This window comes from Microcebus murinus, chromosome 16 (assembly GCF_040939455.1).
Source record: "Microcebus murinus isolate Inina chromosome 16, M.murinus_Inina_mat1.0, whole genome shotgun sequence".
Lineage (NCBI taxonomy): Eukaryota > Metazoa > Chordata > Mammalia > Primates > Cheirogaleidae > Microcebus > Microcebus murinus.
Genome location: NC_134119.1, coordinates 49219443 through 49236435, shown reverse-complemented (window position 1 = coordinate 49236435; position 16993 = coordinate 49219443). Strand labels below are relative to the sequence as shown.

Genomic DNA, 16993 nt, shown 5'->3' with positions numbered 1-16993 from the left:
CTATCTCAAAAAAAAATAAAATAGAAAAAAATGTATATATCAATGCATTGATAACAAAGATGGCTAAATAATTATGTTTTGGTAATTTTTTTTTTATTTCTGGCTTATAGTCAAAGCATCTCCCAGCTTTTCCTTTCCTCATAGACTACCACAGAAGATAATCTGTAACATTATTTATCATGATTTGGTAGACAGAGGCTCCTCATAGGGCTCTTGACTGACATTCTTTTCTACAATTCAGTTAACAGCAATGCATTTGTTTCTTGTATGCCTCTCCCAAGTGATAGGTATACTTAGACTGTCCCTTGGTAATATCCTGCGATATCTTTTCAACTCAAGCAATGGAAAACTAGGAAAAAGTTTAATATGGAATCATCCAGAGTCCTGGAACAAGTATAATCAGACATGGATCATCATCCAGTGAGCCCGTATTTTCATATTAGAGATCACTTAAAGCTATTTGACAAGGAGATATGTATTTCTTTATTTGATATGTGAAAAAATTATTTTAGGACAGTTTGGGGAAACTAAAAATTATCTTTATTTTTGCAATAGTGACTTTATATTATAATCTCCATCAATCCAATTGGACTTCTTTTGCCTAATTTAGGATTATTTGATAAAAGATGGATGTTTTATAGGGTTCCCTTTTTCACTTTTAAAAAGTAATTTGAAAAGTATTTTGAAGAAAATACTGAAAAACACAAATTAGAATATGAAAGTTATTAATATTTCTGCCACTAAGAGAATTATAATTAATATCTTGATGTATTTACTTTTAATCTTTTTCTATTCTTAGATAAGTAATTTACTCTTACAAAAAACTGTTTATATTACTTTGTAGCATTTTTTACTCAGGAATATATCAACAGCAATTTTATGCCATTTAATTTTGGGGGAGGAGTTCGTGTTGAATACATGCATAGAATGCCCAGTACATTTAGTCAATCCTCTGTTCTGTAAAATGTGGGATTTTTTTCCTTTTATCAGTAATTCTGGAATGAACATCCTAATGAATAAATCTTTTAGCATATTCTGGTTATTTCCTTAAAATAAATTCCTAGGAATAGAATTCCTCTTAACATTTTTAAGTGTTTGTATTGTTAAATTACTTTCCAGAAAAGAATGTATGTGTTCATACTCCCAACAGTAATGTATGAGAATATCCACTTGCCTGTTTAACACTGGATGAAAACAAAAAATTAGTCTTTACAGTAGCTTCTTCTATCTCCCAACACCCCAAGGAATAAAAAAGAAATGGTTTCTCACTGTTTTAATATGCCTTTTATTAGGCTTTCTGTGAAGAACTGGAATCAATGATACAGGAACAATTTAAGAAGGGGAAGAATCCCACAGGCCTATTGGCATTACAGCAGATTGCAGATTTTATGACCACGAATGTACCGAATGTCTACCCAGCAGCTCCACAAGGAGGGATGGCTGCCTTAAACATGAGTGAGTAGTTCTTGACTTTTTATATATGCTCTGCAATTTCCCAGGTAAAATTTCTTGAAGATTGCTCATGTGAAATACATGGGCACGCAACTGTCTAATACATAGAGTTGAGTATTTTTAAAGTTAATGTGTTTTAGTTATAGTAAAAGATAGGCTGCAAATCTAAAAATGTCTTGAATGTAGAGGGCTCCTTTTTTATAAGTCAGTGAGACTCTATTATTTCCAAGGCAGATGACTTTTTATGTGGCTTCTCAGGCCTTTTGTGAATTAAAATAAACTAATCAGGGCCGGGCACGGTGGCTCACTCCTGTAATCCTAGCACTCTGGGAGGCTGAGGCGGGCAGATCCTTTGAGCTCAGGAGTTCGAGACCAGCCTGAGCAAGAGTGAGACCCTGTCTCTACCAAAAATAGAAAAAATTAGCCAGGCATGGTGGCACATGCCTATAGTTCTAGCTACTTGAGAGGCTGAGGCAAAAGGATTGCTTGAGCCCAGGAGATTGAGGTTGTTGTGAGCTAGGCTGATGTCATAGCACTCTAGCTGGGGCAACAGAATGACAGACTCTGTCCCCCAAATAAACAAACAAACAAACAAACAAACAAAATAAAATAATCAGACATAATGCTTGGGAGTAGCACATCAATTTTGCTTGAATTCATTTCAATCAGACCAACAGTTCATACCCACCAGCATTTCTTACCTACCATCTTCACTACTGCTTGAAAACTAGTGAGAAACAGAAACATTCGGAAAGAAAAGCCAGATGAAAAAATGTTGGATGGGTGAACGTGAGCAAAGAACGCTTAGCTGTGCAAGGGTGGAGGTTTGCCGTGGCTATTGAATTTGTGTTAACATGACAAGGTGGAGCCCAGGGTGGCTTGAGCATCATCTAATCTGACCTGTTGTGTTGTGTCCTGGATCAGTCACCGATGGGTCTGGTTGGATAGTCAAAGTTGGTTTCCATTAGATCACCTGACATTTGCTGTTTTCCTCGATCTTCCTTAGATGTTGACTGACATTCACCAGATGTGATATATAATTAATGTCTACAGAGTATTAAAAATCACATTTAATTTACTAACTGAAACCTTCATCCTGAAATCAAATGGCTGCCAGTAAGGTTTTCATGTGGATTCTTTTTTTTTTTTGAGACAGGGTCTCACTTTGTTGCCCAGGCTAGAGTGAGTGCCGTGGCATCAGCTTAGCTCACAGCAACCTCAAACTCCTGGGTTCAAGCAATCCTCCTGCCTCAGCCTCCCGAGTAGCTGGGACTACAGGCATGCACCACCCTGCCCGGCTAATTTTTTCTATATATATATTAGTTGGCCAATTAATTTATTTCTATTTTATAGTAGAGACAGGGTCTTGTTCTTGCTCAGGCTGGTTTTGAACTCCTGACCTCGAGCAATCTGCCCGCCTTGGCCTCCCAGAGTGCTAGGATTACAGGCGTGAACCACCACGCCCGGCTCATGTGGATTCTTAATGGATTTCAGTGACATATGATAGGAGATAATAAAAGAATGCATTTCACTTGTACATTGTCTTCTAAGCAGAGATAAGAAAATTTTATTTCAGTAATGCCACACACAAAAAAAGGATGAAAGAAGAGGTGGAAGGAAGAAATCTAATTAGTCTTAGTTGTATCTAATAGTTTATTTCCTAAAAGTAAGAATTTAAAAATGAATTTTTAACTTTTTTTGTAAAATGTAACTTACATACAGAAAACAGCATAGACCAAATGATGTATAACTTATGAATAATTTCACAATGAATACAATTATAATCACCACCCATGCCAAGAGATAAAAGTTTTACCTGTCTCTATAAAAAAATAGAAAAATTAGCTGGGCATGTACCTGTACCTGTAGTCCCTACTGAGGAGTGTGAGGCAGGAGCATCGCTTGAACCCAGGAGTTTGAGGTTGCAGTGAGCTCTGATGATGCTGCACTCTAGCCAGGGCAACAGAGTGAGACCCTTTCTCAAAAAAAATAAAGGTTTATCAGTCCCTTGTCCTATTCCTCCCCCCACCCTATTGCTATACCTCTTAGAAGCAACCATTGTGTTGTTTTTTTTTTGGAGACAGAGTCTTGCTCTATGGTCCTGGGTAGAGTACAGGGGCATCATCATAGCTCACTGCAACCTCAAACTCCTGGACTCAAGCGATCTTCCTGCCGTGGCCTCCTGAGTAGCTGGGACTACAGGCATGTACCATGACACCCAGCTAATTTTTCCATTTTTAGTAGAAATGTGTTCTCACTCTTGCTCAGGCTGAGAACCACTGTCTTGACTTGTATAGTATTCATGCCCTGCTTTTCTTTATAGTTTTATTACCAAAATAATCATCCCTAAATATTATGGCTTAATTTTGTCTATTTTTACTTAATATCTCTTAAACCTTTTCTAAACCAGAAGTTATCCCCCCATTGTTCTTTTTTCCCCTTATATTTTAAATTGGAAGAAAATAGATTTGTTAACTTATAGAGTTTCCTAGAGTCTGAATTTTGCTAATTCTATTTGCATGGTGCTGCTAGAATGTTCTGTTTGTCTTCTGTATTTACAGTAAGTTGGCACTTGGTTCTAGAAGCTTGACCATCATTTGGTTCAGTTTTTTGGCAAGACTACTTTGTAGGAAATACTGTGTTCTGTCAGGAGGCACATAAACTGTTTGCTTCTTTTTGTGGTGTTAGCAGCCACTGATGCTCGATGCCTAGATCTAGTAACTTAATAAGGATTCCAAGATGATGATATTTTAATGACATCATTCCTTCTTTATTTATTAGCTTAAATATTTCCATAAGAGGAAACTTGCCCTCAACTCTTTTGGTTACTCAGTCATATAGGAAAGGCAGGATCCTTTTTTCAAAATAATGAATTGGTTTCCAATTATTCTTCAAAGGTGACCAATTAGTTTGTATTTTTTAGTATCATTTGATTTCATAGATTTAAATATAGTTAATGTGTATTAAGTCATTGCAGTTACTATCCTTTTTGATGCTCAAATTGTTCCATTTTTGACAAATGGGAGCCTTTTCAGGTTGACTCCTAAGCTTAGTAGTTTGTGTAGCCTCCTTGCTATCTCCCATGGAGAAATGTTCTAGACTCATTTTGTACATTTCCTCTTCTAGGTCTGGCATCAGCCATTTCTCTAAGAATCCTTGATTTCTTTTTGTGGGAAGTGGAATTTTAGTTTGGGTACTAGGAATGCTCATTGCTGCTGGGTTGGTTATTCTTTCTAGGCCTTTTTTGTGTATGGAAGTAGGAAATACATATTACTTCATGAGTTTATACTAAGACTTCCAATTAAAATTTTGTGCCAAGGGTTTTTTACTAAACCACATTTGTCTAATGTTTGTTCTCCTTCCTTTCACACCAAATTCTGGTTCTCAAAGACACTCGGAATGACAAAACCGTAATACTACATAGTTACTCATTTGTTTTTTCCCAAATTACTACACACAATACTAATAATTTACTAATACTATATTATTTCCCCATTCTCTCCTCATGTTTTAAAATGGTTGAGCTTTTATGTCACCAGAGCACATACTGTCACATGGTATTATTTCCCCACCTTATAACACTCATTTAGTGCTATCATTAGTAGCTTAATTCTCACTTTCCTTTCTCTTATATGTTATCTGTTGTGTTTTTTATCTTCTTATATAACTTCTAGTTTAGGTTTTGGTTTTTTCTTTGAGACAAAGTCTCACTCTGTTGCCCAGGCTAGAGTGCTGTGACGTCAGCCAAGCTCACAGCAACCTCAAACTCCTAGGCTCAAGCGATCCTCCTGCCTCAGCCTCCCAAGTAGCTGGGACTATAGGCATGCACTACCATGCCTGGCAAATATATATATATATATATTTTTTTTTTTTTTAAGTTATCCAGCTAATTTCTTTCTATTTTTTTTAGTAGAGATGGGGTCTTGCTCTTGCTCAGGCTGGTCTCGAACTCCTGAGCTCAAACGATCTGCCTGCCTCGGCCTCCTAAAGTGCTAGGATTATAGGAGTGAGCCACCACGCCCAGCCTAGTTTAGTATTTTTAATTTTTTTTAGAGACAGGGTCTCACTCTGTTAACCCAAGCTTGGGGTACAGTGGCATGATCACAGCTCAATGTAACCTTGAATTCCTGGCCTCAAGCAATCCTCCTGCCTCAGCTTCCCAGAGTGCTGAGAATACAGGAGTATATACCACACCTAGCCTCTAATTACTTTTATGTTCTAGTACTTCATTTCTGAATTTTTCTAATTCTATATAATGTTTTTTCATATCTTATTTTGTTAATGCTTTTGAATTGTGAAATATGACTAATATACATAGCTACTTTGTAAAAAAAAAGGAAAAAATTGTTGTGAAATAATAGGTTATAGTTTTCATCTATTTTGTAGATATGTCTTTTCTGCTTTTGTTATCTGTAGGGATGTTATTGTCATTATTTTCTTGTCATAATTTTTGTATGGTATTTGATCATAATATTTTCCTGTTCATTTTTATATGAAATTAGTTTTCATGAAGGAGGCCGGTTCAGGAAAGCTTTTCTAATGTAATTGCTTTAGGGTCCCCTCTTCTGTTGTTTTTGCGAAGTGTTAACAATATGGCAGCTTTTAAAATAAAACTGGTTCTGTTCTTTTCCTTTGCTGTTATCTGGACCTCTTGTTTCCTTTTCTTGCTAGTCCTGTGCTACCGTTTGGATTCCAATTTCCACAAATTTCTCAGTGTGAGACTTTGCCTTGAAGCAAGTTTTGGATGGTTAGTTTGGCGAATTTGTAAAGATTAAAGTGTGCAGAACTCTTCTTGGTTTCAGCTCCTGTTCTCAGGTTGACCCTCTGGCTTTCCAGTGAGTTCTTGTTGGTTCTTTGGGGAATCTCAAGTCTGAAATGATGTGTGGCTTTTCTCAGTGTCCTCCTACGCAGACGATGATACCACTCACTCTACCTTTGTTATCTCTACCCCCTTATATTTTCAGTTTTGTGGGTCTACCTTGTTAGTTTTGTTGTGGGTGTTATCCTTGAGTTTTTGTTTTAGCTAAAGCCACAGCTAGACCCTAGTTGCTCTTGTTAATTTTTTAAAATATATTGTAAAAATAAAGATTAAAGAGATGGAGTCTTGCTATGTCCCTCAGGCTGGAGTGCACTGGCTATTCACAGGCTGATTGTAGCATACTATAACCTTGAACTCCTGGGCTCAAGTAATCTGCCCACTTCAGCCTTCATGTAGCTGGGACTACAGGCACAAACCACCTCGCACGGATTCTTGTTATTTTTTTGTCAAGGTTGGGAGAGGGATTTAGGAAGATCCAAAAACTATGCTGCCACTTCCACTGTCTTCTGAAAATCTTCTAAAAAACAATTTTTAAAAATTAAAAATCTGGGCCAACCATGGTGGCTCACCCCTGTAATCCTAGCACTTTGGGAGGCTGAGGCAGAAGGATCATTTGAAGCCACGAGTTCGAGACCAGCCTGGTCAACATAATGAGACTCTGTCTCTACAAAAAAATTTTTTTTAAATTAGCTGAGTATGGTAGCACATATCTGTAGTCCTAGCTACTCGGGAGGATTGCCTGAGCCTAGGAGTTCAAGGTTACAGTGAGCTATGATCATGCCACTGCACTGCCGCTGTGCAGCAGGCGAGACTCTATTTCTAAAATGAATGAATGAATCAAATATAGTAACATATAAAGAGGATAATATGTTATGAACAAGTGGAGTCATGCAGTTAAACACTTTTTCTTCCTTTCCAGTGTTTTTGTCCTTGTCTTATTGCATTGGCTAGAACCCTCAGTGCCATATTCAGTAAGAGTGCAAGAATTTACATCCTTTCATTGTTTTCAGTCTTTCATCATTATGCTTGATGTCAGTAGTAGATTTTTTAAGATACCCTTTATCAAGTTGAGACGTTCTCTTTTTTTTTTTTTTTTTTTATTTCGGCATGTTATGGGGGTACAGATTTTAAGGTTTCAATAAATGCCCATTTTCTCCCCTCCCCCCACAAGTCTGAGTCTCCATCATGACCATCCCCTAGATGGTGCACATCTCACTCATTATGTATGTATATACCTGCCCCCCTCCCACCTCCCACCTGCCCAATACCCTATTACTGTAGTACCTATGTGACCACTTAGGTGCTGTTCAGTTAATACCAATTTGCTGGTGAGTACATGTGGTGCTTGTTTTTCCATTCTTGGGAAACTTCACTTAATAGGATGGGTTCCAGCTCTAACCAGGAAAATATAAGATGTGCTATGTCACCATTGTTTCTTAGAGCTGAATAGTACTCCATGGTATACATATACCATATTTTATTAATCCATTCTTGGATTGATGGACACTTGGGCTGTTTCCACAGCCTTGCAAGAGACGTTCTCTTTTATTCCTAATTTGTTGAAAGCTTTCTTCCTGAATTGATGTTGAGTTTGGGGAATGCTTCTTCTCCATCTATTAAAATGGTCACTTTTTTTCCTTTAGTTTGATATGATGAATTATGTTGATTGGTTTTCGAATGCTGAACCAACCTTTCATTCTTGAGATAAATCCTAGTGTCATGATGTATTTTTTAAATATAGATATTGCTGGATTATTTGCTAAAATTTCATTAATTTTTAGTCTATATTCATGAGAGATATTGATCTGTTTTTTTCTTGTAATATCTTGTACTGTAATATCTTCGTGTGATTTTGGTATCAAGGTAATCTTGGGCCTCATAGAATGAGTTAGAAAGTGTCCTGACAGAGTATATGGAATTTTCTGGAAGAGTTTATATAAAAGTGGCATTATTTCTTCCCTAAATATTTGACAGAACTTACAGTTAAGTCATCTGGGCCTAGAATTTTCTTTGTGGGAATTTTTTTTTTTTTTTTTTTTTTGAGACAGAGTCTCGCTTTGTTGCCCAGGCTAGAGTGAGTGCCGTGGCGTTAGCCTAGCTCACAGCAACCTCAAACTCCTGGGCTCGAGCGATCCTTCTGCCTCAGCCTCCCGAGTAGCTGGGACTATAGGCATGCGCCACCATGCCCGGCTAATTTTTTTTTATATATATATCAGTTGGCCAATTAATTTCTTTCTATTTATAGTAGAGACGGGGTCTTGCTCTTGCTCAGGCTGGTTTTGAACTCCTGACCTTGAGCAATCCGCCCGTCTCGGCCTCCCAAGAGCTAGGATTACAGGCGTGAGCCACCGCGCCCGGCCTGTGGGAATGTTTTTAACTGTAAATTTAGCTTAATAGAAATAGGGGGATTCAGGATATCTATTTCTTCTGGAGTGAACTTTGGTAGCTTGTTATCTTTCAAAGAATTTGTCTGTTTTATCTAAGTTAAAAAAATTGGCTGGCATAGTTCATATTATCACTTTATTATTCTTATAATGTCTGTAGGATATGTAGTAATGTCCTTTCTCCACTTCTTCATATGGGTTATTTCTGTCTCCTCTCTTTTGTTGATAAGTCTCTGGAGAAAGGCTTGTTTTATTATTTTTATTTATTTTTAATCTTCTCAGAGAACCAACTTTTGTTTTAAAAACCTTTAAGAAACCTTTTTTCTTTTCCTAATATATGTGTTTATTACTGTAAATTTCCTTTTAAGCATGCTTTACTGCATCCCACAAATTTGGCTGCATTTTTGCTATTGATTTCTAAGTTAATTATATTAATGTTGGAGAACATGGTCTTTATAAAATTGTCTTTGAAGTTTTCAAGAATTTATGGCCTAATGTGGAAGATGACTATCAGAACCATTATTATTTGATTTACATTTGATGAGAAATATTAATATTTCAGGCTTTATTTTTGGAGACAGAGTCTTGGTCTGTTGCCCAGGTTGGAGTGCAGTAGAGTGATCATAGCTCACTGTAACTTTTAATTCCTGGGCTGAAGCAGTCCTCTAACCTCAGCCTCCCAAGTGGCCGGGATTACAGGCAAGAGCCACTGTGCCCAGCCTGAGGTGTTTTTTTTTTTTTTTTTTTTTTTAATAGAGAGTGGGATCTTGCTTTGTTGCCCATGCTAGAGTGTAAGAGTTATTCACAAGTGCAATCATGGCATACCCAGCCTTGAACTCCTGGCTTCAAGTGATCCTCCCACCTCAGCCTCCTGGGTAGCTGGGACTATAGGCACATGCCACTGTTCCCAGCTGAGTTTTGTTTTTCTTTATTTCAGGTCTTGGCATGGTGACTCCTGTGAACGACCTGAGAGGATCTGATTCGATTGCATATGACAAAGGGGAGAAGTTATTGCGATGTAAATTGGCAGCATTTTACAGACTAGCAGATCTCTTTGGGTGGTCTCAGCTTATCTACAATCATATCACAGTGAGTATTAAATGAGTTGGTAACTGGATGATATGAAACATTTTGTGTCTGGCACCACCTCTTTCCATTTAGTAAGCTGAGCTTCCGTAAACCTTGGAAAACCTCTTCTGATTCCTGTCTACAGAGTATAGAAATCTGAGAATTAGCCAGTTTGGGTTAGAAGTTATGAGAACAGTAGTTCTTTAAAATTTCTTTTTTTTGCATGCTAACATAATAAATGGGTGTTTATCAAATTGTAGGCAGTTTCTAAAATTCTTTTTAGGTTTAAAAACCTAAGAATGGGCCGGGCGGGGTGGCTCACACCTGTAATCCTAGCACTCTGGGAGGCCGAGGCGGGTGGATTGCTTGAGGTCAGGAGTTCGAAACCAGCCTGAGCAAGAGCGAGACCCCCGTCTCTACTATAAATAGAAAGAAATTAATTGGCCAACTAATATATATAGAAAAAAATTAGCCAGGCATGATGCGCGTGCCTGTAGTCCCAGCTACTTGGGAAGCTGAGGCAGGAGGATTGCTTGAGCCCAGGAGTTTGAGGTTGCTGTGAGCTAGGCTGACGCCATGGCACTCACTCTAGCCTGTGCAACAAAGCGAGACTCTGTCTCAAAAAAAAAACAAACCCCAAAAAACAAAACCTAAGAATGAAGATGTTTTCTTTCCAACTCTGACCACTTGTTTCTTTAGCTGCTCCAATTTTAACCATTTTTCAACATGATCAGGAGCTCTCTCTTCTTCAGTTCATTCTGATAACAAATATTGCTGGGTCTCTACCTTCTCTGTATCAAGCACTGTTCTAACTCTGGGGTTATATCAATGAATGACATGAATCCTGCCCTTGTGGATGGTCCCTTCTTCATCCCAGTCCATCAGCCCATTATTCACTCCTGGTTTTGCTCAGCTTGTATTTCATGGTCTGTTGTTTTAGTAACACTCTGTGCTGATCCTGCACTAGCCTTCCCTGCTTCTGAGCAGCCAGACTGTGCTGCAGAAAGCCTCACCACAGAGCCTTTGGCTTTCTCCATAGACTGACAACCCCAGTCTCGGACCCACAGCACTAAATGGTCATCTCTCTCACAAGCTCACTAATATTTAAGCCTCTCTACTGTGCTTGAAACTCCTGCTCTCCTCCCAGCAAATGACCTCATCACATCACAGAAAAGATGGGAACCCTTACACCTGTAGCCATTTTGTGCTCCTGGCCACCGATTACAATTTCCTGCCTCCTACCTATGGCTGAACTTAGCTCTCCTGGCTTGGAATTCCATCCCTTCCTGCCTTCTCAGGAAACCTAATGCATTGCAGGTTTCTTTTTCTTATTCACTCTTTTGTAGAGATAGCTTTTTTTGTTTGGTTTTTTTTTTTGAGACAGAGTCTCACTTTGTTGCCCAGGCTAGAGTGAGTGCCATGTCATCAGCCAAGCTCACAGCAACCTGAGTCTCCTGGGCTCAAGCAATCCTACTGCTTCAGCCTCCAGAGTAGCTGGGACTACAGGCATGTGCCACCATGCCCGGCTAATTTTTTGTATATATATTTTTTAGTTGGTCAATTAATTTCTTTCTATTTTTAGTAGAGACGGGGTCTCGCTCAGGCTGGTTTCAAACTCCTGACCTCAAGCAATCCGCCTGCCTCAGCCTCCCAGAGTGCTAGGATTATAGGCGTGAGCCACTGCGCCCAGCCTAGAGATAGCTTTTTTTCTTTGAACTGCTTCCTTCTTTGGTTTTAAAATTTGTTCCACTCTCCTGTTTTTTTCATTTAATTTCTCTTCATGGATATTTTAAATTATTGGATCAAGTGTACCTTATTCTGATAGCTAAAGAAAAAGTTATCATCTTACCAATACTCCTATCTCTGGGTTTAGGCATCCGATATTAACAGTGTTTTTAGATTGTTGAAATCTTTCTCCATACTTACACATTTAAGTTTTTCCATACATGGGCTTATAACCAACAGTGCTTAATTAAGCTGCATTCTGGACTTGAAGGAATGCTAGAGCTTCTGAGGTGGTGGTCGGAGCCCACCCTGTGATCAGCGTATTGTACTTCTGGGCATTGATATCTCTGTCAGAGATACTGAGTTGCCTTCCCTCTGTCCGATCTCCATGTTTCCACATCAGAGCACTTTTCGACATGTGAGCCTGACCGTGTCATTCATGCTTGTACATGCTGCCCACTGTCATACTGTATAGAATGTTACCCCTGCTTTGTTCCTCTGTGGCATTTAGGGTTATCCATTCTGAATCTTCACTCCATCTCTGCCCGCAGGAATATAAGCTCCATGAGGAGAGTCTGTTGTGGTCCCTGCTGTGGCCTCAGGACCAGGAACTATGCCTGGCATATAGCAGGCATGTGATAAACTCATGTTGGGTAAATGGCTGAATGAAATCTCCAGCTGAGCTGAAATTACCTCTGTAAAATTGTGTACAAGAACTCACCAGTGCGTTTTGATAGTTTTGTTTTATTTTTTTGAAATAGGGTCTCACTCTCTCATCCAGGCTGGAGTGGGGCAATCATAGCCCACGCAGCCTCTAATTCCTGGGCTGAAGTGATCCTCCTGTTTCAGCCTCCCAAATAGCTGGGACTACAGGCACGTACCACCATGCCCAGCATTTAAAAAGTTATTTTTGTAAATATGAGATCTTGCTATGTTGCCTAGGCTGGTCTTGAACTCCTGGCCACAAGTGATCCTGTGCCTTTGATCTCCAAAGTGCTGGGATTACAGGCATGAGCCACTGCTCCAGGCCTCCTTTTAATATTTGACCTGTGGGTCCAGTTAGCTTAGCACAAGTGCCAGCTCCTTTCCTGGTGTCTGCTGAAAAATTACTGGCTTCTTGGCTAAGCATACTTGACAGAATGCTCTAGTGGAGATTTAATGCTAAATGGTTGCCTAAAAATTAGTTCCATGAAAATGTTACAGCTATAATAGGCAATGAAATCTCTTGCTTTAATAACGGCTTCACATTCTTTGTAGGTTTTAAAATGCTATTTACTACTAGTCCTAGTGTGAATGCTATTTAAATAAGTTTGAATTGCTTGTTTTTCACCCTTTAATTGTTTAGGAATTGGTAGAGTTAAAAATAGTTTACTCTTCTGTAAGTGATCTGTTTAATATTGAGTACAAAGAAATGCAAGTTACCAAGCATATTTTTTATATCTTATAAACTGGAACTAGAGAATCTTTGATGAAGGAAGGTTTTGTTTTATTTTGTTTTGTTTGCTTATTTTTTAGCTATTATAACACCCATTTTTTGTTTACAATTTAGGTGTTATCTGTAGACATTTAACGGAAAAGTAAATATTAACAGTATCAGTGCAACAAAAAAGTGCTAACAGATCATTCTGCCCTTTCTTTGAAGGAGGGTCATAGAGATTTTCTACTAAAGGGATTTAAAAGTGCTAACCAGGTGTTAAGAGTATTGGAAATGATTGTCTGAATTAGATCTTTAAGATTGCATTGGATTTAGAGAAGGCTTTGTGTGGAGGGCGGCATAAGACTGGGTGGCCCAGTTAGCACAAAGGGCGGGCTTCCTCTCCTGGTCATGCATAGCTGATGGCTGGGCCTTTCCATCCTGATGTCAGTGGACAACTGTCAACCCTTAACACCTACAAAACCTGGCAGGTGCTTGGCTCCACTTCAGTTTGGACTCCAAGGAATGCTAGTCCTCTGAGGTGGTGTCTGGAGCCTATCCTTGTGACCAGTGTGCTGTGTTCAGGGACTTGACATTGATATCTGCTAGAGGTACTGAGTTGGGATGTGTTTGGTTTTCAGTGAGTGATCTGAAGATCTGCGAGAGGAGAGTCTCGATCCTCGTGCACAGAGAAGGGGCAGTAGTAGTGTGGGAAGAGACACGGTACTAGTCCACTGGAGAGGCACCGCTGCTGAGGAAACTTACTTTGAAATGTCCTTCTCTAATTGATATCCATATTTTTGAACTCTCTCCTTTTTGCTTCAGACTCAGAATTTAATATCTTAAGCTTTTTAAAATGAAAATATGTAGATCTATGAAGTTCACAATTGAAATGTATCTTAAGAAAATAAGTCAAAGAAGAAGATGTTATATACAAATACATTAATTACAGCATTATTTATAATAATGAAATATTTTAAGTATCTAAATATCTAGTAATAGGTAGGAAATGGCTCAGTTATTCAACATTAATTTGAGGGAATGTTGTATGCTATGAAAAATGATTATGAAGACCATATAAAACATGAAAACTAGGGGAGGGGCAAAAATATGAAAACTAAAATATCAATTAAAAATAACTAAATAGGTCAGGCGTGGTGGCTCATGCCTGTGACCCTAGCACTCTGGGAGGCCGAGGCGGGTGGATCATTTGAGCTCAGGAGTTTGAGACCAGCCTGAGCAATAGCGATAGACCCCGTTTCTACCAAAAATAGAAAAAATTAGCCAGGCATGATGGCACATGCCTGTAGTCTCAGCTACTCAGGAGGCTGAGGCAGAAATATCGCTTGAGCCCAGGAGTTTGCGGTTGCTGTGAGCTAGGCTGACACCATAGCACTCTAGCTGGGGCAACAGAGTGAGACTGTCTCAAAAAAAAAAAGAAACTAGAAGTTATATAAGAAGGTAAAAAACACAACAGATAACATGCAAGAGCAAAGAAAGTGAGAATTAAGCTACTAATGATAGCACAAAATGAGTATTATAAGGAGGGAAATAATACCACGTGACAATATGTGCTCTGGTGACATAAAAGCACCATTTAAATATGAATGAAAATATTAATAACTAAAAAAGAAACTAAAAATACTAATGAAAAATAAACTAATTATTAGAAATGAGAAAATATAAAATTTATACTTTATTTTTTTAATATTTTTTGAGATGATTCTCACTCTGTTGCCTGGGCTGGAGTGCAGTGGTATGATCATAGCTCACTGTAACCTTGAACTCCTGGGCTCAAGTGATCCTCCCACCTCAGAGGTCTCCCAAGCAGCTGGGACTATAGGCATTGCAAGCCCAGCTAATTCTTTAAAAAGTTTTTTTTTTTTTTTTTTTTAAGAACTGAGGTCTTGCTGTATTACCCAGGCTGGTCTTGAACTCTTGGCCTCAAGAAATCTCTCCATGGGGGGGTATTTATTGAAACCTTAAAATCTGTACCCCCCTAATATGCTGAAATAAAAAAAAAAAAAGAAAAAGAAATCTCTCCCACCTTGGCCTCCCAGAACACTAGGATTACAGGCATGAACTACCAAGTCTGGCCCGAAATGTATACTGTTTATAGCTGTATGAAATATGTTATATAAAGAAAAAAGAGATGATTGATTAAAATTAGTGATACAATTTTTTTTAACATGGAACCTGAAAGCATGCTTCTAAAATGTACATGAAGCAAAAGGCCAAGAATAGTTGAGATACTCCTGAAGAACTAGGCATGGAGATTTTTCCTATCAGATATCAAATTTAATATAAAGTGATAATTAACATAGTGTGCTTTGGTCAAAGGAAGAGACAGGTAGACCAGTGGGACAGAATAGAAAGCCTAAGACCAGCTCTGCACGCGTCAGAATTAGATATGCAGGAGAGTCAGCTTTGCAGATCAGCAGGGGAGGGGTGGATTAGGCAGTGGTTGGTGCTGGAACACTTGGATTGAAAAATCACAATTTGAAGATTGTATTGGACTTTTATCCCATACTATACTATACTCACAAAGCAATTTTGATGAATTAAGGATTAAAGGTGAAAGAAAGGTAATACTTTAAAAATGTTAGGAACAATGTAGGTGAAAACCTCTTTAACCTTTGACCTAATGAATGGTATCCTAAGACACAAAAATCACCCATCATAAAAGGAAAGATGGGTAAATTTGACTACATTTAAAATAATAAATTTCTCATTATTAAAAGATACCATAAAGACAGTAAAAACAAAAGCTATAACCTAGAATAAGTTGCCCCACAATGTAGCCAGCAGAAATTAATATCCAGAATAAAGAACTATCAATAAGAAGAGGACAAACTAGTATAAAATGGACAAAAATCAAGAAAGGAATTTCATAGATGGGGAAATAAGAATGCCTTGTAAAAATATGAAAAGTTGTTTAACTCTGGCCGGGCGCGGTGGCTCACGCCTGTAATCCTAGCACTCTGGGAGGCCGAGGCGGGTGGATTGCTCAAGGTCAGGAGTTCAAAACCAGCCTGAACAAGAGCGAGACCCCGTCTCTACTATAAATAGAAAGAAAATTAATTGGCCAACTAATACATACAGAAAAAATTAGCCGGGCATGGTGGCGCATGCCTGTAGTCCCAGCTACTCGGGAGGCTGAGGCAGTAGGATCGCTTGAGCCCAGGAGTGTGAGGTTGCTGTGAGCTAGGCTGCCGCCATGGCACTCACTCTAGCCTGGGCAACAAAGTGAGACTCTGTCTCAAAAAAAAAAAAAAAAAAAAAAGTTGTTTAACTCATTAGTAACCAGGAAATTATAAATTAAAACCACAATGAAGGCTAGGTGAGGTGGCTCACGCCTGTAATCCTAGCACTTTAGGAGGCCGAGGCATGAGGCTTTCTTGAGGCCATGAGTTCAAGACCAGACTGAGCAAGGGTGAGACCCCATTTTTACAAAAAGTAGAAAAGCCATCTGTGGTAGTGTATGCCTGTAGTCCCAGTTACTAAGGAGGCTGAGGCAGGAGGATCTCTTGAGCCCAGGAGTTTGAGGTTGCAGTGAGCTATGATGATGCACTCTAGCCAGGGCGACAGCAAGACTGTCTCAATAACAACAACAAAAAGATGATTGTAGAATCACAGAACTAATCATATACTACTGACAGGGCTGTATATTTAATTAGACCCTTTTTAAAATAACTTGCCCTCACCTCCTAGTTTATGACCCTGGAGAAAGTTGGAGATATTCATAGCAGCATAGTTTTTAATAGCAAAAACAGAAACTATTCCACTGATGGGAGAATAGATATATAAATTGTAGTGTAATCACTCAGTGGCTACTGTACAGCAGTGAAAATAAATAAATTATAACCAAGTATATCATAATCTAGAGGAATCATAAAAATAATGTTGAGAAAAAAAGTCACTGAAAAATACAGATTGAGTTGGGCACAGTGGTGTATGCCTGTAGTCCCAGCTACTTGGAAGGCTTAGATGGCCAAGATTGTTTGAGTCTAGTAGTTTGAGACCAGGCAGGGCAACCTAGTGAGACCCACCTAAAAAAAAATAGAGTATCATTCCAATTATATTAAGTTTATAAACAGATAAAAATTAAACAATATATTGCTTATGAATGAA

General features: G+C 38.6%; 1 protein-coding gene across 5 annotated transcripts in view; it reads left to right on the top strand.

Moving 5' to 3' along the window:
* The window catches only part of ADD1 (adducin 1), a 109615-nt gene that overhangs the window by 64704 nt on the left and 27918 nt on the right, over window positions 1-16993 (top strand). For all 5 annotated transcript variants that reach the window (XM_075992884.1, XM_075992883.1, XM_075992885.1 and 2 more), the window contains exons 3-4: window positions 1293-1455; window positions 9593-9744. In XM_075992884.1, coding sequence (XP_075848999.1) covers window positions 1293-1455; window positions 9593-9744 — 315 coding nt within the window. The remainder of the gene's footprint in view (window positions 1-1292; window positions 1456-9592; window positions 9745-16993) is intronic.